Here is a 22,583-nt window from a genome sequence, read left to right on the forward strand (position 1 = left end):
GGAGCTGTTTACAGGCTCAGTCGATTCTGAGGTTCTCTTTTAAAGGCAAATGATTCCGTACAGAAGCTCCCTTCCGAAGCATTTTTTCAAGTTTGTAATAAGACATCCGTGAATGTTGGCTATCAGTCTCCCATAAGCAGGACTTGCTTTGAAAACTTTGCTGCAAGTATTCTGAGTACAAACCTGTTATTTGTGTCAGAAAAGGTGGCTGATTTAAATCTGAAACCTGACAGATGCCGGTAAAGTTTGTTCTAAGTTGCTCTCAATTCTCTTTTCAGGTCACCCTCGCTTTTTCAATCAGCTGTCCACAGGACTGGACATTATTGGCTTGGCTGGGGAATGGCTGACATCTACTGCTAACACAAACATGTAAGCAGTGTCTTGTCACCAGTGTCTGGGACTGGTGCTTACAAGGGCTGCCATGTGTCATGGTAGATAGGTATTGTCACAGATATGAATAATTTTCATTTTTAAATGATGAATGTTACATCTTCCAGAAAAAAATCTCGTGTTTTTCTAAATGTGTCAGTAAGACAATGAAAATAATTACAGACAATGAAATAATTTTCTTAGAAATGCAAATATCTGCGAGCACGTGGTAAGTAAAACATGATTATTCTAATATAATAACATGAAATTACTTTTCTTTTTTTTGGACCAATCTTCTCTATATTTTTCTTTTTTTTAAAAAGCTTTGTCTCTAGACTGAACAGGTCTGCAGCTATACACATGTTAACACTAGAACACAAGATACGGAAAAATTTATTTTCTTCTCGGCTGTTGACTTCAGGGATAGCAGGCTTGAGGCAATACCTTTTGTTCATGTGCTAGTAAACAATTGACTTCTGGGTAACTTCAAAATAATTAAAAAGGTAATGCTGAAAAATAATTTTATGCTAATGAAGGAATCAGTCTAAGATTAATAAAGTTATATGTAAATTAATAAAGGGAAGTATAAAAAAAGTAAAATTTGACATCTGAATGCATCAAATAAGAACTTTTTCCTAATTTTTCTTGACCTCAAAGTTCATTAACTTGAGGTAAATGTCAGTGTAAGGTATTATGATGAATTTTTTCAGCAGAGTGCAATTAATGAAAAAAACCCAAAAAACCCCAACACTAAACAAAAACATCCACAAAAACAAAACAAAAAAACCCAACCCCAAACCAACCAAAAAAACCTTCCAAACCACTAAAAACCAACCAAACCTTGTAGTAAGTTTTTATTTATGTTTTGATTTCTATATGTTCAAAAATGTGAAGGGAGTCCATATATTCAGCAGATAACACTGCTCTCTTTTGGTCCTGAGTGTGTTTTAGTACTGAATGTGTTTTAACTGTAGAGTGACCTCTCTTTTGGGGAGTTTGTTGCTAATTGTCATAACATACGAAATCTATCTTCAGATTGGAAAATGAACAATATTTTCACTGGCCTATCTGTGAGTATATGGTTTATTAAATATATCTGATGACTAGCAGCTCTGTGTAGGTTAGAGCTGTGCCTGTTTTGTGACATTACCAATAAAATAAAAACCTAAGGGGCTCAAGCCAAAACCAGCCTTCTCTTTGTAATAATCATCTCAGTTAGTCTGTTTGCTGGAAATTGGTATGAGACATTCAGATTTAAAAGCTGACTGGGAAGAAAACATAGAAATATATGTTTCAATTATTAAACAAGTACTGTAAAAGCTTTCAAGTGCTTTGAGGTGCCTTTTTAGCAGCACAATTAAAAGTGAAAACAGTTTTGATCACATTTCTAAACAAAACTTTGTTTAAAAGTTGTTTTTCTGTGACCAATATTTCAGTGTCACTTTTTCCAAGCCCATTTGACTAATATAGTTATCCCAGTTTAGTTATCCTTTTGTAATCAGTGAAATTACACAAACCTGATAAGACATAAAAGAATTCAACTCTGTGGCAGACTGTGACAGGATAAAGAGGTATTGCCATAATTATTAATAACATTGCACTCATTTAGTCACTTCTTAAAGAATAACTCTTTTTTATTGATGTTTTCCATTTTTTTTGAAAGTAAGCTGTTAAATAGCTAGTTTCTCAACTATTTGTGCTTTAAAAAAGAATGTATCTTGAAAATACTTCTCTGTGAACATGAAAATTTAGTATCTATTTGTTAGCATAAGGCTTAGTGGACCCTTTCTTTCATAAAACCAAAGTCAACATGGTGTGCTTTCAAGTAACACAGTAATTGCAAATAAAGTTAAAAGCAAGATGTTTGTAAAATATGATTCAAAGACTGACAGAGAAGGTTACTAAAAATAACCAAATCACCTCTGTGACCTCATAGTGTTTGTTTTGAGCAGTGTTCCAGCACACCAGAACAGGTTTTGACCTTTACCTAGAAACTGTTCCAACCTATTACAGCTACATGAGCACATAACACAAAAGCAACAGTAATATTGAATTATAGTAGGGAATGTTTTTCATATGCCAATTTTTCTTTTCTACAGATAAACAATACTTAAAATATTTATGAACAATTAAAAGTACGTGTTTTCTTTTGCAGATGAGTTTTGAGTAATCAAAACATCTGTACTCCCTTAAAATTTTAAATTATCATTAGGAAATATTACTTAAGTGTCACTGTGAAGATAATATATATAAAAATAAACATAATAAACTTTCCCTATTGACTTGGAAATAATGTATCAATATGCTATTCATAGCTCAATCTCTAATCATGAGACCTTCAGCATGACAGTTTCAGAATTTCATTATTCATCCAGTTCTGTAGCACAGGGCATTCTGTCACCATGCAGCAGCCAGCTGAGGTTAAAAATGAATATGATCCAGAAGTTCTGTTTATGCCCGCTGTTTGTTAGCTGAGACAAGGGAATACATTGGTGTTTTCAGTATTGTGCAGATAAGCTTATGAATGGGAAATTGATGTAAAATGTTCTCTGTTTATTCTCAGACTGCTTTTTACATACTGGCCAACAAGAGAACGGTGCTAGAATGATTTGGTCTGATAAAGTGATTTGTCCTTTATGTGAGAGTAGAATTAAGCCAGCACTAGCTTCTACCAAAAAAACAGAATGTAAAGAGCTGATACTCATGACTGCAATAGTTAATTCACAGAAATACCTGTAAATGTTGTAACCATAGGAAAATCTAATCAGCGTTTTTTTTGGGGTTTTTTTTGAGATTGATTCTAAAGTTCGATGGTTCCTTGTAAGCCAAACACATTTTTTGGGTTTTATGGAATTTTTCAAAATAATTTAAGTTTAAAACAAGTAAGGTGAAATGAACTTTAACAAGATATGATTTGTAAATTCATAGCCATCATCTAATATAGCTTCATTAACCTTGTAATTTATAAACATCTACACTAATTTATTGCTTGTCAGCTCTTGGAGACTCAGAAAATAACTACAGAATAGAATAAATAAGTAGTATTTTCTTTGTGTTTAAATATATTCAAAATTTGTGTGCAAGGTCTCAGGACAAAACCCAAAATGTGTTTAAACTGGTGGGGAAAAAATAATCACATTGACTTAAGGGTACTTTGTATTGAGCTACAGTGATCTATAGACTGCTGAGTTCCTATGGGCATCAGTTTATCATTCTGCCTAAATAAAAATTGGGATATATTCTAGACTTGCAGTGCTTAAAAACAAAACAGCCCAAAACCACTGTTAGCAGACACTGCTTTATTAATTTTGTTCATTTGTAAATAGTGGCAACACCCAAACTTCAGATCAGTATTGAACTGTATCTGCCAGTTCTAATGATAATAAAAGCAAAACAAGTAGTATTTTGGCTTCTGAAAATAACAATCACAATAATTAAACAAATTAGAAATCTTTAATATTAAGGGAACATTTTAAAAATAATGGTGGTGTTTCCCTGATGGACTAAGGACACATGAAAATAGAAGAAAATATTAACAGTGGAAGCAAACAATGTAGATGTAAATAAAAGACAAGATTTTTCAGACACTTGTTCCCTTCTCAATATCATGTCTCATTCAATTTTGCTGTGCCTAGTCTCAAAATATCATTTTAGTATTAGAGAGACAACACAGACATTTTGACAAAATTATTCAAGCGGAGAATATCAGTCAAATCCGAAGTGTCAGGTTGTCATGCTCTTATAGATTCCTTTGGAAATCAGAGGTTGATTTCTTCATTTCTCTATGCTTCCATTTCCCCCTTACTTATTTTTTCCCCACACACAGCAAGCAGAATTTGTTTATAGCAGTAGTAATTTGTCCATCTACCTTGATGACCAGAAATAGTTGTATGGTTGTCAATTTCCATCCACATATCTGACTCTGACATCAGGGCATGCCAGGATATGTAATGTTTTTTGCCCTCATTAAGTGGATACAATAGTTGACTGCTGACTTGGTTTTGGTAATTGGTAATTAGAAAATCATCATTTGTAATTACTCTTGACAGTTATTGATCACTTTGTATTGTAGAAGTAAGTTGTCCTTGGAGATCATCAACAGAATAAATCCACATAATTAATTATATTTAAACTTTGAAACCCTAGCTCAATACTTCTAATTATGGTTTTATTTAGCTCAATGAAGTTCACTGTTTTCATAAGGATTTAGCAGTATTTTATTCCACAAGTGTGGAACTGGCACTTTGGGAAACAGTTGTTTCAGAGGACAAACTTGTACAGAAGTCAGCAGCGCTATGATGATGAACATTAGGTCTTACATTCACTATATAGAAAGCTGCAAAATATCTAATACTGCAGTTTTTATTCATCAGTACTTCCAATATTGTTTTCCTGAGGATTTTTGCTTGGATAATGTTTTAGGATCAGGACCTCAAGTTACAGGAAAACTTTTAGAGACCTCGAGCATTTTAAGAAAGAATCGCAGCCTGGGAATTTATCATGTGTTCTTAGAGTCTGTATCTATATTGCACTTATTTGGTATTTTTGTCTTATCCATGCAGGTTTACCTATGAAATTGCTCCTGTCTTTGTCCTCATGGAACAAATAACACTTCGAAAGATGAGGGAGATTATTGGATGGTCAAACAAAGATGGTGATGGAATATTCTCACCTGGTGAGTTTTTCTTCTTTGTTTTGGTGGTTTGACTAAAACTTCAAAAGTTAAAATAAATATAGGCTGTGTCTGAATAGTCACACTATCTGCAACAGAAAGCAATGAGTCAGATATTTAGGAGTAGGAATGCTTTGTTTAAACATCCCACAGAATAGATGGGACAAAAAATTATCTCTTTGTATGGCTATGTACTATGGCATTTAAAACTTGATTACAGCACACAGTTAGGCATTTAAACACTCCTTTTATGAGCTTCATTTCTGGAGGCACTGAGCAACCACAGCTTCTTTTGACTATAAGTTCTCAAAAATCATGTACTGGTTTCTTTGGTGGTCCGTGAGGATTTGGGCTCACAGTCAGGAAAAGCTTGTGATTTTCTGTCAATTTCTGGGACTCTTTATCGGGGATATAATCTGATTGCACTCACAATGATGACTCTAGTATAAAGACCAGGACAATGTGTCTTCCCATGCAAGGAACATAAAGGCAGTGAGCTCTGACAGAAATGACTGGTGATGAAACATGTGATGGTCCTGGGCCAGCATGTGGACAATGTGGGTGCCCAGCTGGACTTTTCTGAGTTTGGCATGAGGGAACATCATCCTGTCACAGAGCATAAAGGACAAAACCACCTCCTTTTGGAACAGAGGTGGTTCCTTTTGGAACAGCCCACATAAAGTGCACACTCCAGTCCTGCCTGCTGGCAAAATACAGATCTTTCTGTGTTCTCATCAATGACAACATTTCAGAGGAAGAAGTCATCCTAGGCTTAGGGGTGAGATTGATCTTATTAAAGCTTGAGGTCTGCACCGAAGAACTGAGCTAATTGTTCAGGGCTCTTTTTAGCAGCAAACCAAGACAAATAGGTGCTTCCCCAGTATTAAAATTCTTCAAAATTAAGTGTGAAAATAAATTATGTGAAACATAGCCTGTAATGTGGCTCTTTCCCATAAATGACTGTGAGGGAGTGTAGAAGAAATAGTTCAGCTGTAGAAATCTACTTTTAAGTATCCACTTCTACGTCTAGAGTAAGATGGGAAAATCCATCCAATATGTGACATTTCTTCAATCTCAGAAAAGTTAATAAGTTCCTGTTGTTCTTACTAACAAGAAGTTTATGCAAAAGTGGCACAATGAAAGCTGAACTTTTTAGGAATGTGTTACAAAATGATAGCAATTGAAAGAGATGGCATTTAGGAAATTCTGATTATTACTCTGGCTTTCTGGAGAGTCTGTCCTCTGCTATTTAGACAGATACCAGTGCATTTCAGGGGAATGTTTTTTCATAGTTCACTGCCAATTTCACTGCATTATGCAAATGAGACACAAATGTCTGTGGTATAATATAATTTTGTTTTCATTATCACTATTGTATTACTCATTTATTTGTTCATTCACAGGAGGAGCGATCTCCAACATGTACAGCATAATGGCTGCACGCTACAAGTATTTCCCTGAAGTTAAAACCAAAGGCATGGCTGCAGTCCCTAAACTGGTTCTCTTTACCTCAGAGCATGTGAGCTTAATACACTGCTAATTCTTAATTTACATAAGTTTACATTTTCACAACATATGTAATGACATGACATATGTTGTGAAAATGCTTTGCCATTAAACAACCCCTCCATTTCATGTTCATTTGTTTGCTGCAGAGTCACTACTCAATAAAGAAAGCTGGAGCTGCACTTGGATTTGGAACAGACAATGTTATTTTGATAAAATGCAATGAAAGGTAGGATGAATACTAAAGTTTTGATAGATTAAATGTGTTCATCTGTTAAATTTGTTTTATTGTGTTTAAGGACTGATTTAGTACAGTGTGTCAAGTTGCTAATGGCCTGTTGAGAAAATCCTATTAAATTATTTCAACTGCAGCCATTATTTACATATACATTCTTTAACTTTCTTTGTCTTTCTGTTTCTGTGATAATTACAGAGGCAAAATAATACCAGCTGATTTGGAGGCAAAAATTCTGGAAGCAAAAGAAAAGGTTCGTGTTTCTAAAAATTAATGCTTGGCTTAGTAAAATTGCTTCTTCCTTTGAAGCCAGAGTGTTGACATTAAAGAGAACATTATAATGATATAAATACAATAACAGTATTTTTATATGCTTAATTATACATTGATGTATTGTTTACAGAATTTTCTGTTCGTCTTGGTAAGGTTTCCATTTTCTGTTTAAAACCAAAAGACTTTTAACTCTTGAACCACAACTGTAGCTCATGATTTTTAAAAATAACTTCCTGTTTGGAAATATATGGAAACAAGCATGGAAACATAAAATCTTTTATCTAAACTTTTAAGTTTAACCAAACCCATAAAAGATTCTACAGAGCTGTTAAAAAATCCTATAGATTTCATGTAAGTAGCCTGTATATTTGTTAAATATAGACAATAAGATTAAATTTTAGGCATTAATTGCTATTTCTTGCATCAATGCAGTGGAAAAACTCATGAATTTTTAATAAAATAATCAAAGAGAAATCAAGATTTAAAAAAAAAATTTCTTAACTTCTTTACATTTGGGAACTCTATGAATTAGCAGTTCACATTTATTTCATCTAATTCAAAATTGTCTCTCTTTGATCTGATAGTTTCTCATTTATTGCTTTTGTTTTAGATTGCTTTTTTCTGCTTTGTTCTGTTTATTAGTAGATAAGGACTAAAGGAACAATTTCAAGCCTTCAAATCATGACTTACAAATCATATGTAATTCATTTTTGTTTATACTGCTGTTAAAGTCCCACATTTACTTGAATATTGCTCATCTTCCACTACATTGTTTGAATCTCCTCACTGAAAAATATTTGACGAAATAATATTCCTTATAAAACATTTTTTGGTTACAAAATGAGATAATATTTTCGGAATTATTTTCCTTTTTATTTTTTCCATTTTTTTTCTCTGAAAGTGTTATCAATTTATATTTGACTTTTTTTTTTTTTTTTTTTTTTTGTAGGGATATGTTCCTCTTTTTGTAAATGCAACTGCAGGCACAACAGTATATGGAGCCTTTGATCCAATACAGGAGATTGCAGATATATGTGAAAAATACAACCTCTGGCTCCATGTTGATGTAAGTAACAAAGAAGTGCTGCTACTCTGGAAAAAAAGAGAACCTCAGTTCACACTTTTTTTTTTTAATTAAAATATTTATTACTAGACCCTGAGTAAACTGAAATCTGTTGAGCTTTTCCAAAAAAATGAGTCTTCTCTTTTTTTCTGTCTCTTCCAGGCTGCCTGGGGGGGTGGACTCTTAATGTCCCGAAAGCACCGTCATAAATTGAATGGAATAGAAAGGTACTACCCAGGGCTTCTTTGTAATACTGTTCTTAAAGTGCTTTCACAAGGTACATGACACTTCAACAATTCATGGAAATGTTACTTTGCTATGGTGAGGAGTTTAAACACTAAATTAAACAATAGTGAGGCAAAAGGGAAAGGTTCACACTAGGGAGATGGAAACAATACTACAGAAGAAATCTGTGATGTACCATTGAGTCAGAAGTAAGTTTTCAGCAGATTTGAAGGAAGACAAGGATATTACTTGGCAAAAAGGAAGGGAGATTGTTCTATGCATAGCTTTGAAGTGATCATAAGTCTGGGAATGGATGGAGAAGTATTTGAAGAAAGAAATGAAGTGTGAGAGATAGACAATCTCTGATATGTAGGGCTTTGAGAATACCAGTGAAAAATGAGGGATCCAGGGAAGGTGTTTGAGCATGAATACCCACAGTGGGAATTTGTAGAGGTTCTCTCCTGAAAGATGTTTGCAGGTTTTCTGGAAAATGGAACACATACATATGCTTAGTCTTATATCACTTTTATTTATACATACACACACACACACAAATGGATAGGCGTGTACGACAATGAGAGGAGGTAGAGACTGAACTAGCAGCAATTTTCAGGGGCAAGTTTCAGTTCCTTTGAGGCTTGAAAGAACTATGATAGACAGAGCTGCTACACTTCTGCTGTACCAGGGAGAAGATCGAGGTAATTTACAGAGAGGCCAGAAAGGGTGACAGATGTCCCCTGTCTCAGGGCACAGGGCCCTGTGTGTTGGTGCCATGTGGGGATTACATGAAACAAGCAGGACGCTCTTGTTGAGGTCAGAGTGAAGTCTGCAGAAAAGAGCATGTGTGTCCCCCCAGGTATGTAACACAGCTTCCCAAGATGCCCATGGAGAGCAGAGCCAGCCTTTGATTGAATCAAACTTAAAGAGGCAAAGCATTTGTGTTGGTAGTGACAGAAGAGTGAGAATGTGACCCTCCCACTGGTTCTTACAATTTTGACGCAGGAGTCATTCCAGGCGTGGTCTTTGCACAGTTGTACCCATATCCAATGATGACAAGTCTGTAGAAGATGCTATATTTATAATTCCATGGGTGCTTTGATCTCTAGATTTCCTCTGAAAGCACTCTAGCATAAAATGGTGCCCATCTGAAAAAAATCAGAAAAAAAAATAGAATCAGAAACTTTAGGTCTTTTCCATCATTGCAGGTATCAGCCTTCAGGGAAGCAAAAATTATTTGAAGAAAGCTCTATCCATGTACTTTTAATTTAGCACCAAATTGCTCCTTTGAGTTGGCCGTTCTGAATATGGGCACCATGTAAAATTGTAAAATGAGTACAGTGAGCAATGCTCTTCCTTAGGGAAAACAAATTATCCTAGGTTTAGGCATCTCATACAGTAAGTGAAGAATAAGTACAACATCAAGGATGGTGTATGGAAGGACTGGCAGCAAAACCTTTCTGTTGCAAGGGCAGCGGCATGTGGTGCGGAGTACCCTGAAGCAGCAGAATCCTATCACCCTTTGCCCAGTCCAATTTACTTGTTACTCATGGCAACATGTCTAATATTAAGTCAGCATTGCAAAATAATTTTGTTAAGATAGAGAGGTTTGGTCACAGGAGTTTGGCACACCCCTTTTGACCTGAGGTCAACCCTGAGGTGCTAATTAATGCCATACTTTCAAGCAAATACAGCAAGCAGCAGGCTATGAAGCGTGAAATTATTTCTTTCCCGATCAGCTATACAGATTTCAAACATGGGATGGGGCCCACATGTACGGGGTAATTGCCTGTCACAGGCCCCAGCTGGGGTCTGTTGATAACACAGGATGTACTTGGCCTGTTTGGACACACTGGCATGGAGGACTGGCATGCTGCCATGGCACAGAGCTGGGATTGCCTGTGATAGGACAGCCTCTGGCTGGGGGCTGCGCTGAGGAGAGAGTGGCAGCTTCATGTTAACATAAACCTAATGCTCCTTGTGAGGAGTGACTTGAAATTGTCTTTGTTTGAAACCCTGGACGTTAAATGAATGTGCTAAACTGAAGGCATGGTGTTTTCAAAAGGAAATAAGTTGTTATACAAATTCCTTTTTCTTGACTGCTTCATCTGAATTATTAGTGAAGTTTTTCTAAAAGATAAGTCTGAGCAATTTATCTGCTGGTTTGCAGAGCACAAGCAGCCAATATTAGGTGGATGGTGAGCTCCCCAGGTACAGCACAGGCTGCGCTGTTCCTTCACTTGAAAGGTGCTGCAATCTAACCTAGCACATACAGGGATTGGAATTGTATCTAGAAATCAGCGGTCCTCAGACTGGGGTGAAGACATCGCTGTGTTGCTCAAAACAGAGAAACTGTGGTTGTGTCTGTGTCCTCTGAGAGCAGGGTGTAAAAGAGGAGGAAATACCTTCTAATTTTCTCTCAACCACATTGTAAAAACACACACATAGTCTGTGAAATACAATTATGCACTTTGCTTCTCTGGAACATGCAGTGAATCAAGGGGACGCTTGGTAATTAATTACTTGGGGTGAAAAGGTCAATGGACCTGCAACGTTGGCACATTTATTTCAGTGTCACCATTAAACTGTCTAGGATAGTATGTTAAAATACAGAACATCTGTTTGACTTGTAAATTAGGTAATCTTGTGCATTGACTTGTGTGCACACGTAAGAAATTTTAAGCTTTACATAGAGAATGGTAGGATAAGATGTAAAGTTTCAGAAACTTTTAACAGTCCATGGGCTTGACAAGCAAGGGCTGTGGCTCTAACTGGGAAAGCAGGGAAGCATGCAAAATGTGTTTTTATTTCCTTTCTATTTTTCCAGCAGCTGTTCAGTAAAGAACTGTATTCTCCCACAATTCATATTAGTCCCTTAATTGTCTGACACCCCCACTTTCCCCATCAGTACCTTGAATCGATAGAACACATCAAAGAGGTTTTGCTATTTTTATTAGTGCTATTTCTAGAAGAGAACTCTTCTGGGGATGATGTTACTGTATCAGCTAATCAGTCTGATACTAATTAGGTGGTATTAGCAATAATATAAAATAATCAGAAGCCTGACATTGCAATCTTAACACGAAAAAAATTCCTTTCCTGGACAGCATAGCTGGGAAAGAAGACACTTAAGACAACAATAATACCCATAGTGATATCATCATGGTCAAAACTCCATATATTTCCAGCTGAAAGCAGAGAACAAAGGTGACTGCTTCAGATTAAGTTTCTGTTTTCCAGACCTATCTGAATGTGTAATTTTTTTGCAGAGCCAACTCAGTCACTTGGAATCCACACAAGATGATGGGAGTGTTGTTACAATGTTCTGCCATTCTTGTCCGGGAGAAGGTCTGCCTTAAATTTAATAATTAAACATTAAAAAAAAAAGTAAATATCAAGCCCTACTTTTTAAGACGGTACCGCAAAATCTGTTTAATTTCAAAGCTTCTTTTGGAAGGAATGATTGTGTGGATTTACATTGTGTTTTGGAAGTTGTTTTATCTGTCCTGGGGGTTTTGGCTTTTTTAAATTAAAGTTGTAGACAACATGGGTCAGATCCTCACCTGTTGGATCTTTGCATATTCTGATAGCAACAGCAGAGCCAAGCTAATGTACTTCATCTGAGCACCTGCCCTGTTGTTTCTATGATATATTGAACATAGAGCCTTGGTCTTAGTACTTGGTCACAGTCTAAACTGCTTATGTAAGAAGCAAGTTTTTACCTTACAAAGTGGTTTAGAAGTTTCCCAGTTCTGCTGAAAAGAGAACATGCTGGTCTTATTATGACCCTTTTCGGGCTAGCATCTAGATTCTTAGTTGTCATCAATTAAAGGAAAACTTTGTGTCTTGTTTCTTTTATGCAATACATATTTTTATTAAATGATTTTTTAAAAAATAATATAATATGAGGTATCATATTTGGCTAGGACCAATGATGTTGTCTATTAACCTCTTGTATGCCAATTGCTACTAGAAGCACTTAGTTGAAGTAATCCCTGTGTATAGAACTGGGATGGAAGAATTGAAAGCTGCAGCCCGAGGTCTGCCATTGCTCTTCCAACAAATCCATCTCTAAACGGAGGGCTGAAGCATTCATTTCCCTTTGTAAAACACATCTGTTGAAGGGAAGCACGAGCCTTTGTTTAGTGGTCTGCATGCTTATTGTGCCAGCTATTGCAGGACTTTGGCAAGAGTTTTTGTTCTCTATATGAAAATTTTGATCGATGTTTTTGTATTTATGAGACACGCTGGTGTCTTCAAGTTTCTTGCAAAAACAGTTTTAAACTCTAAAGGAAATGCAAACCGTTTTAGAAATGTCACATATAAGACTTCTGTGACTTCCTGTGTAACATACAGGAATTTGCTGCTCGATGTTTCCACCAGGCATTTTTACCAGTAGTCCCTAGATTTCTATTGGTCTGTGAACCATATTTATTTATATGCAAAAAATGTCCCGTTTATGTCATTTGTGCTTATCACTAATGTTAAGTGTCATAAAGCTGAACAACATACAAAGTTTAAACCTTCAATTACATTTTTTCACTCCATTTTGTGTAACAATCTGTTGCATTGAGAGACCACAGCTTTATTCTAGTGTGCAATTTAACAAATAATAAATTTAAATTTAAAGAACATAGCCTTAAAAATTGAAGTGGGTAAAGCTAATATCACAAACTAAGTATCCAAATTAATCTGTGAATGTTTTCTCAGGGGGGTGTTTGTGTGTGTAAAACCATATGGCTACTCAGAGACTTCTAAGAGAACCACCTTAGGTTAATGAAATTATTTTGTGGCTCAGGTTTGTAAAAATAGGTCAGTCTGTTATAATATGTCCCATCAAAGAACAATCCTCCTGTACATGTTTGAAATACATTTTTATACATTATTAATGTGTACATTCTCTCACACACAAATGCCAAATAAGTCATATAAGTGTACATGTTTTTTATTGTAGGGTATCCTTCAAGGCTGCAATCAAATGTGTGCAGGCTATCTCTTCCAGCCAGACAAACAGTATGATGTCTCCTATGACACTGGAGATAAGGCAATACAGTGCGGTCGGCATGTAGACATTTTCAAATTTTGGTTGATGTGGAAAGCAAAGGTAAATAACAAAAGTTTAGGTCAAAAACCAGAAAAGTATTTATTTAATTTGTATCATGTAATGGAATACTTCATTTTAGCAAAAATGTTTTTGTCATTACAATCTCTAAACACAGAAATATCCAAGTATTGACTCAGACAGGAACTATGTGAATTGTAGAACAATGCTAGCTGTCAGTAAATCCAGATGGCAATTTGAAGAAAGATTTAAGTCACTAAATGAGTCCTGCAGAAAAACCATTGAGTGCAGGGCACCAAAATGATGTGATGCTCTACACTTGGATAGTATTTTATGATAGTTTACTTGTAACAGCAGAGCAGCCTTGATGACTTATAAGGGTCCTTTGAATATGACATTTCAATGCATAGATTTTATAAGCAACTTTTTAACTTAAAACAAAGCCTTTTTCTGAGCAACCATTGCCCAAGCGATGATTCCACAGTTATTCCTGGTACTACTGTGGTATGCCTGGATGGCTGAATTTAAGCATGGGCTTTTGTCCAGTCTTACATATTCTCAAGATGAAGGTTCATGTAGTCAACAAAACACATTCCATTTTTATTCCTTTATCTGCAGTCATCTCATTACTGTTATTCTTGATCTGCTGCTGGCAAAACGGGAATTCAGTTGGGTAACCTGTCCAGAGTCTAATTTTAAAAATAAAATTAATATTAAATCTAATGATAAACTCTAAAATCATAAACCAATTTTCACTTTGGAAGAAAATTCTTGCTTCTTCATTTATGTACAAAGTGTACTTAAAAAAACCCCAACTATTTATTATCAATATTGATATACTTTTTCTAGGATTATGACCTTGACAAGATATCAGTGGGTAGGCAAGTGACTTCTAGTAAACATATTGCAGACTTTTGCTTGCTGGTTAAATGCACATTTCTAGCAAACTGTTCAGAGGAAATATTTTACTTCCCAATTCTTACACTTTCAACTGAATTCCCATTCCAAGTTTCTGGTATTTCAGCAGCAGCTGTGAAGCCAGGACTTAATATCCATAATATTTTTGGAAACCCAAAAAATATAAAATACCTAAAATAATCTACTAAAAATAGTGAAAGTCCTTGTTATTTTCATAATAAATTCTCTTATAAAATAAAATGAGACAAACCAAATAGTGACTTACAACTGGGCCACCTTTAGCCACTTTTTTACCGTTGATTAATGCTACTTTTAAGTTACAAGAAATAATATTGCTAAATGTTTTCTGCCTGAAAATATTTAAGAGTGAAACCTATTTGAAAAGGTGTTTTTATCAGAGCAGGAAAAAAATGACCATATAATTAATACTTACTTTCTTATTAAAATAGGGTACAGTAGGATTTGAAAATCAGATCAATAAATGCCTGGAGTTGGCAGAATATCTCTACACTAAAATCAAAAACAGAGAAGAATTTGAGATGGTTTTTGAAGGGCAGGTAAGTTTGCTTTCACATATGCATGAGCCAAATCTGTCTTCATGCTTCTCACAGTTCTTCAAGACAGCTATGCAGAACTGCTCTGATTTTCTAAAGAACTACATGACTATTGGCATCTGAGCAGATTTTTTGTCAAAGACATGTGGTTTTGTACCATAAATGTCAGGTTTATCTCCTCTTCTGCAGAGGCCTTCTCAGTTTAGGGAATGAAGATTGCCTTAATACAACCTACTCATACTGAGATTATTAGTACATAATTGGGAATCTGCTATTTTTACTGTATGTTCTTTTGCTAGAGCCAGTACATAAATCTTTGGATCATAGTATAAACTTAATTTCCCCCTTTGCTAAGGAAAGGAAAATTGGATTGCCCTTGCTCTGATCCTGAAAAACAGTTACTCATAGAACTGCACAAGGGTGAAAAGCATTTGCACTTCATTAGCAACCTAAATATTGCAAATGGGACAATGTATAGGGAATCTAAGGCAGCAGAGGCAAGCAGCAGTACTGTAATCCATTTCTGTCTGTTTAACATGCAGGACTAGGAAAGTTAATACTATATTTTGTCTTTCATGTCTGTGATAAAATATGCTACTGACTAGCCTTTAGTGTGGGAATGATCTGTAGAAATTTTTTTAATTGGTGCATATGTTTGGTTCTTTTTGCAGCCAGAGCATACAAATGTATGCTTTTGGTATATTCCTCCAAGTCTCAGGGGCATGCCAGACTCTGATGAGAGAAGAGAAAAGTTACACAGGGTAAGTATTTTTGGTTAAATGTAAAAAGATAATTCCAAATTCTTAGACATCAGTTCTCCATTGTTTGTAATGACCTTGATATTTGTTCACTTTTGTCTTTTATTTATATTGAGGCTCAAGTAATGTTTTCCCTATAGAACCAGATTCAGAACATATTCAGTTATCCTGTGCTCAAAGTGTTAAAGCCTTAAAAAGTAGCTAGACCTACAGAAATCACAGTCTTCTTGGATAGGACAGCTTATCTACAAGAGAAACAGAAGGGCAATTGTTTGAAAACTCTTGGACAGGTAAAGGACATGAAAACCTGTGGGTTCCTTTTCAGGTAGTTATTCTGATTTTAGATGCCAATGCATTAATGCATTTCAGTGAAAGTGAATACCCTTTGGAGGACTTTGAAATACATTTATTTGAAGTAGTAGAGGAAAGTGAAGGCATCATAGAAGCACCACCAGAAAAGATATAATCTTATTCAGGACTTGAGGGAAGCAAAATACAGTAATTTTGTAGTAGCGTTTTAGACAGAAGTGGAATGAAATACATTCAGAAGACAAAAGAGTGATATCACGATGTCAAAAATAATTGCTATTTTGTGTCTGTCTGTGTGAGTGTGTGTTAAGGAAGTGAGAAGAACGAGCAAACTTGGGAGATTTTGTAGGGGATTTAATGGCTGCATCACAATGGGGGAGGAGAATAGAAGAGAATAGAATTTCCTGGGTAAAATTCCTGTACCATGTTAGATAAAGAAATTGCCAAAAAAAGAGAGAATAGAGGAAGATAGAGGTAAGAAGTATGAAACAGCAAGAGGGATGAAATATTTGATTTAACCCTGTTAAATGTTAGAGGACATCATAAAGCATTCTACAAAACAATGAAAGAGCCAGACATCTGACCTTGCCTGGCAGAGAGTAGAGCAGGAGAATGAAGGTCTGGATGGAAAAACTGGGCTTAGTCAATACCAAATATTAAGACTGTCAGAACATTATTCCTTGTAAATTAAACCAAGGAAGTGAGATTGTGGTAAATGCCTAGAACTGCAAAACTACTGGAAGGTTTCCATGGCTTATCCTAGCAAAAAATATTCTTTATGACATAGATCTTGTTGAAAAATTTCCATTGTTGTCCCCCCCATACAAAATGCTTTGAGAATACATAATATTCTCATGGAAAACATCCACTACCCTCAAGAAGGTCTGGAGTGGACATTCATACAGAAGCAGAAAATGTTTCATCATGACAAAATCTTCAGCACAAAGAAATGAGATATACATTTAATATATAAAATTATTACATAGTGAATACTCTGGTATACTATTAATTTGTAAATCAAAAAGATGGATATTATTGTTGTCAATTTTTCTTTAAATAGCCAATCTTACATATTTAGTTTCTCAAGCTTTTTCTCATTACATCTTTTATTAAAACAAATGCCTGTCAATTTATTTTTTCTGAATTAAGAAATGCTGTAATATACAAGGAAAGAATAAGTTTTTCTTCTCTCTTTGTGTGTTTGTCTCTCTTTTTTTTCTTTTAATGATAAAGGTGGCACCAAAAATCAAGGCACTGATGATGGAGTCAGGTACCACCATGGTTGGATATCAGCCTCAGGGCGATAAAGTCAACTTCTTCCGAATGGTCATCTCAAACCCAGCAGCAACTAAGTCTGACATTGACTTCCTCATTGAGGAGATTGAGAGGCTGGGGCAGGAGCTGTAGTGGTTGAATGATTTATTTCTTGAATTCCCTGTTTTCCAGCACTGGCTATTTTTTAAACCCAGTTCTGCAGAACATGTTTAAAGGAAATTCTCTTTCTGTAAGTTGCAATCTCCTAAGATATCCTTAAACAAAGCAACTATAGGCTACTGAAATATATATGTATTGGTAGATCATATTATTGAGGGAAAATGTATTATCTTGAAGTTGAAGTACTATTGACTCTTACATTGGTCTTGTTTACTGTAGACAGCAGAAAATTAATAGATATTAAAATAGCTAATTAAGAACTCTGCACAGTATATATGTACAGTATAAATAAATATATATAATTATATATATACATACATATATATATAAAAAGTGGTTATAAACTTAGATCGAAGCCACAGCATGTTTTCCACTTTAAGAAAATTAAGTTTTCCTTCAACAACTTTGATGTGGATAATGTGCTACAAGTTTTTCTGCCAGACAGAAATAGACATATAGAAACATTTCTAAAATGTAGATTCTTAGGAGCTAAAGAAAATGTATAACAGTATTAGATCTTATTGTTGGTGCTTTTCTCACATACAAAGCAGCAATCTCTAAGAGCACCTTTGAGTAAAATAGTTGTACTTTCCCTTTAGTGTCAAATCAGGGGATGACAGTAGCAGAGTCATTGTAACAGGTATATTATTGCTGTATTTTTAGAGGTTAATTTGTGTAGATTGTGTATATTATTGTTAAATTACTTTGTGTAAAAGGATTTAAATGTAATAGTTTTACAGCAAGATAACTGTTTAATTGTAGGTATCTGAAACATTTGCTTATTTATATGCAGAGATTTACCATGCTGAAGAGTTGTCTTGTATTTTCTTCTGTTTGTAATGTAACCTATTTATATATTATTGAAGTTCTAAATAATGTTTATGGTATTTTAGTGTCTTTGTGAGCCAAAGAAAAAATATGAAAATATTAGTTGACACTTTCATTTAAATCCTAGTGCCCTTAAAGTAATAACTTACAGATAATTTTACTGAAGATAAGGAATTCTGACATTGTGTACAGACTATCAAATTATGGGATCCCTTTACTCTATTAGAACTATTAGAAATTTCAGTTTTATTTATTGTAATGTCAGACTGTTCAGTGTTATGAATGCTTTTCTAGTGAATATTGATTAGTAACCAAGGCCCCTGTTTTTGAATTTTATTTCAGAACTGACCTCTGTGACCATTTTAACTAAATTCTGTGGGAGTTTTAACCACATCATTCTTTTAGTGAAATGGAATTTACTATCTGTTTGGAGCTTACAAAATAAATAAAACCAAAAGCAATCCCAGTATCTTTTAATACAGCCAGCTTGTCCCAATAATTTCAACTGGTTAGTCTTTTCAGATTCATCTGCAGCTTGTTCAATTTTAATCATTAGCTAATCAATATTACTGAGTGGAAAAGTCCGTACTAGAAACAGAGTAGTGGAACAAAATGGAGATTCAATAATCCTCTGTTCACTGAGTTAGTGTCATGGTGATAAATGGAATATGCTAATTTCAAGTGTTTTCATACGTGATTCTTTGCAAAGCAGTAATTAATTGCCTTTTCTCCCTCCCCTCCATCTCAGTAATAAAATTGAATTATTTTAGAAACTTTCAGTGAAATACAGTCATGCTATGGAGTTTTTGCTGTCTCTCTGGCTCCTGTCAGTCCTGTGGAAGGACACCTACAGGCAAGAGAGATTTCCATCCTGCAGGTCCCGCTGGCTGTCCTTTGAGGATGGTGTCTCACATTTGTGGCTGTGTTAGCACAGGGAGAAGGAAGAAGCTGTTACAGTAAATGCTGTATCCTACAGCACAGCCTTTCTAGCTTTTCATAGGACTCTTGCTTATTCCTCTTTCATAATCTTCTGTAAAATCTTTTCTTCAAATCAAGTTGAATTTAAAAATTATTGTAAATTTGTCATTGAGCTTTAGATTTATGAGTATGACTTTCTAAATTGATCTGCATTGTTACCTCATATCATTAAACCCCCTAGTAACCTTACCAATACAGTATTTCTTTCATTAGATTTTTTCAAGACAGTGTAGTTGGTTTCTTGCCTTCTTGATCCTAAACCTCAGTCTTGCTCAATTATAAGCCGATCGTATTACAGTGTATTCAATACTTGACATTTCCTGATGTAAACATCCATGCTGTATGACCTGAGGCCTGCAGTACAGATGCAGTTGGCATAAACATTGACTTCAGTACTGACTTCCATAATATTGAATGCCATTCTTTATAGATGCCAGCTATTCATCAAAACTAGAGGACCCCTCATTAAGAACTGGTCTTAGAGTACAGAAAGAAGTTTGTTTTGAAGAAGCACATGTCACATTTTTATTTCAGAGTTCTGTCTGAAATCTGGTCTCAGTTTTACTTTATTCAAAGGGCAGCTACAGAAGATTGAAAAGATTCTTTCAGTCCTTTTTGTTTATCAGAAACAATATGAGCTAATATAAATTAATCCAAAGACATATAACTGGTGACTTAGCTTCACTAGAGGATTTTAGGTCTTCCACACAAATGCCATGGTTCTTATTATTTCCCCAGTTCTTAGGTGGGAATTTCTGATTTCCTCCATCTCCCTTGTCAATAACAGTACTACTAAAGCTTTATCTTCCCCTCAGTCCTCTAACATTAATATTTTAACCTCAGGAACCCTGTAACCAGATCATCATCTGAATATTCTAATAGTAGTTTAATGTATCTGAGATGTTAATTCTTCTTGAAGCAAATAAACGAGGTGAAGAGCACCATCTTCATCCTGATCATGAGGCTGTAGAAGGACCGTGATACACTGGTGGCATTCATACAGCACACCCCTGACAGGTCTGTGACCTAGTCAGAAACAGATCTAGACCTCCTCAGTGCGTATATCATGTTTTGCTCGCTAAAATTTCTGCTTCTTCCTTTTAGGAAGTATCTTGTGTTTTGAAGGTTAAAAGCATCAGAGGTTCTTCCTATTGCCATTGATGGTTTGCAGCTGTGGGAATAATGGAGCTCCTCCTGCTTGTTTTGGAAGTGAGACGGTTAATGCATAGGTGTTGTCTCTAAAGACAGAGGGCTTAGATTTATCTTCCTACCCTCTGCATTTATCTTGCTTTTCTGCAGTGTTGTATCTTGACACAGATGACCACAACTGGATTTTGCAAAGATTTTGATTCTAATATCAAATTCTGGGGTGTTTTCCTATTAGATATACTGTGTTCAACAGGCACCGTGCTCATATTAATTTCTGACTTGGTTAGCTGATTTTAACAGAGCAGGTATAGTCATTACTGAGAAAACTCATCTTTTTTCTTATTAGGTCATTTCCATCTGAGTAATATACCACAGCTTCTCAGACTAACGCTGACCTGGAACTTTCCTTCTTTTAAATCCATATGCTATTGACTGTGAGAGATTAGGATGTATGGATATACAGAAATATTGACTAATGTAAAGCATTTTAATTCCAGGTGAGCAACTTTGTTTTTCTGAGGTTTAAAATACACTCTGAGCTAGCAGTTTTGCCTTTAAAATCACAGGGACAATCACTGTAACTTTGCATTCAGATCAATTAAACAATAGGCAAGATCTTAGCTGAACAGGTAGCTGCAGTGCTTATGAACTGATATAATTTATTTGGAAAAGATTGACCACTGAATAAAAATAAAGAGCAGCTGGTGATTTTGAATGAGAAAAATTCTGATTGTGTTGTTAAAGGTAATTTTTAGAGAAGATAGATTATGCCATTCATGGCAGACAGCCAGAAGCAGGGGCCTTGGGAATAATCCAGAATTTTAAAATCATCATGAAGTTAGCTCATAATCTGTTTTTTGAATGGTGACAAATATGAAGGGATTTTTTAAACAGAATGTCTGTTTTGTGGTTTAAGAAATGTTGAAGTTATAAAGAAGTTATGCAATGTTTTAATTTTTCAATAAAAGTTTATCTTAAAAATTACTAATTTTTCTCATATAATTTTTGTGAGATCTTTTGTTTCCTTAAGAATATGAGACAAAAGCCATGCAACATTATCCCTCACCTTAAAAATAGTAAGGCAAATATTAAGGCAACTACTTAAATTTAATTGTGGACTGAATGTGAGCTTGTACAACAGCAACTGAGGAAGAACCACAAGCACAGAACCTTGGTAAGTTAGGACAGGATTGTTGAGACATTAGTACTGTGTGTAGTATGAAAAATGTGCTTTAAAATCTTGGATTCTAGGCCGTGCTTTGGAGTAATCCACTATTCTCTTGTAGGAGATAAAATAATGTTAGGTTTTTTTACACCAAATAGATTGAAAAATAAGAGTATATTTTGAATTCATCAAAGTATAAAATTCTTTTTTTCATGTTATAGATAAATTCTGATTAATTGCTGCTCTATGCATTATCTATAGAACTGTCATTGATTTTAACAGTATATAGGAAATTTTATTTTGATTGCTTTAGTGTAGGATGAACATCCTTCAATTGAGTTTTCTTAAGAACAATTTTATTTCCAAGTTAAATATTTTATGTAGCAAATTAGTAAAGAGAAAAATACATACAAATAAACTTATTAAGTCAATTAGTATAACATACAAATACCATCACGTAAAGCACTAAAAATTATGATTGTATGGTGGGAGTATTAAGGAATGTTCAGCTTATGCACAGACTGTTCAGTAAAATGTTAGGACCACAACAAGGCTATGTGTAGTTAGCACAGCTCTCTGTGGTCCACAGAATTACACCTGCGTGGATTTCTTCTGCAGTGTTTTATAATTTGCAAGTTATGACAGTTATGCTGAGGGTGATGATACATAAATTGGGAGTACTTTTCACTCAAGAACAGCAACTAAGTGAGGAGGAGATGAGAAGATGCAAGCACTGTCTGAAAGCAAAAGATGAAAGGAAGGATGGCTGCAAAACACAGAAGGATTTCTGTTTCCTTTGAGTATTTAAAAGAATCGGACTTTTGGACAAAGCAAAATTAAAATTTTGGTTGGATGAAAAGGTAAGATGCAAGAAGAGGTAGGAAGACCTGGTAAAGACAGAGAAAAGTTCTGGTTCTCTGTTTAAATAGAGCTATCTACAGGGGGAAATGAAACATTGCTTAGTTATGATGATAACAGAAAAAGCTGAAGATCTTGAGTTATTTCTGCTATGTATAAATACTCTGTTCAGCATCTGAATGTAATTATTTCAGATTGGATAAGTATACTTGAGATGTGTATTTGTGAAT

General features: G+C 35.0%; 1 protein-coding gene across 1 annotated transcript in view; it reads left to right on the forward strand.

Moving 5' to 3' along the window:
* GAD1 (glutamate decarboxylase 1) overlaps positions 1 to 17,518 on the forward strand; it is a 28,314-nt gene extending 10,796 nt beyond the window's left edge. The window contains exons 5-16 of the mRNA XM_059852330.1: positions 279 to 369; positions 4,932 to 5,044; positions 6,445 to 6,560; positions 6,697 to 6,776; positions 6,981 to 7,035; positions 8,005 to 8,121; positions 8,281 to 8,345; positions 11,610 to 11,688; positions 13,295 to 13,444; positions 14,770 to 14,877; positions 15,546 to 15,635; positions 17,175 to 17,518. Of these exons, the coding sequence (XP_059708313.1) occupies positions 279 to 369; positions 4,932 to 5,044; positions 6,445 to 6,560; positions 6,697 to 6,776; positions 6,981 to 7,035; positions 8,005 to 8,121; positions 8,281 to 8,345; positions 11,610 to 11,688; positions 13,295 to 13,444; positions 14,770 to 14,877; positions 15,546 to 15,635; positions 17,175 to 17,348 (1,238 nt within the window). The 3' untranslated portion in view covers positions 17,349 to 17,518. The remainder of the gene's footprint in view (positions 1 to 278; positions 370 to 4,931; positions 5,045 to 6,444; positions 6,561 to 6,696; positions 6,777 to 6,980; positions 7,036 to 8,004; positions 8,122 to 8,280; positions 8,346 to 11,609; positions 11,689 to 13,294; positions 13,445 to 14,769; positions 14,878 to 15,545; positions 15,636 to 17,174) is intronic.
* Positions 17,519 to 22,583: the final 5,065 nt, after the last annotated feature.

Source organism: Haemorhous mexicanus, chromosome 8 (assembly GCF_027477595.1).
Source record: "Haemorhous mexicanus isolate bHaeMex1 chromosome 8, bHaeMex1.pri, whole genome shotgun sequence".
Taxonomy (NCBI): domain Eukaryota; kingdom Metazoa; phylum Chordata; class Aves; order Passeriformes; family Fringillidae; genus Haemorhous; species Haemorhous mexicanus.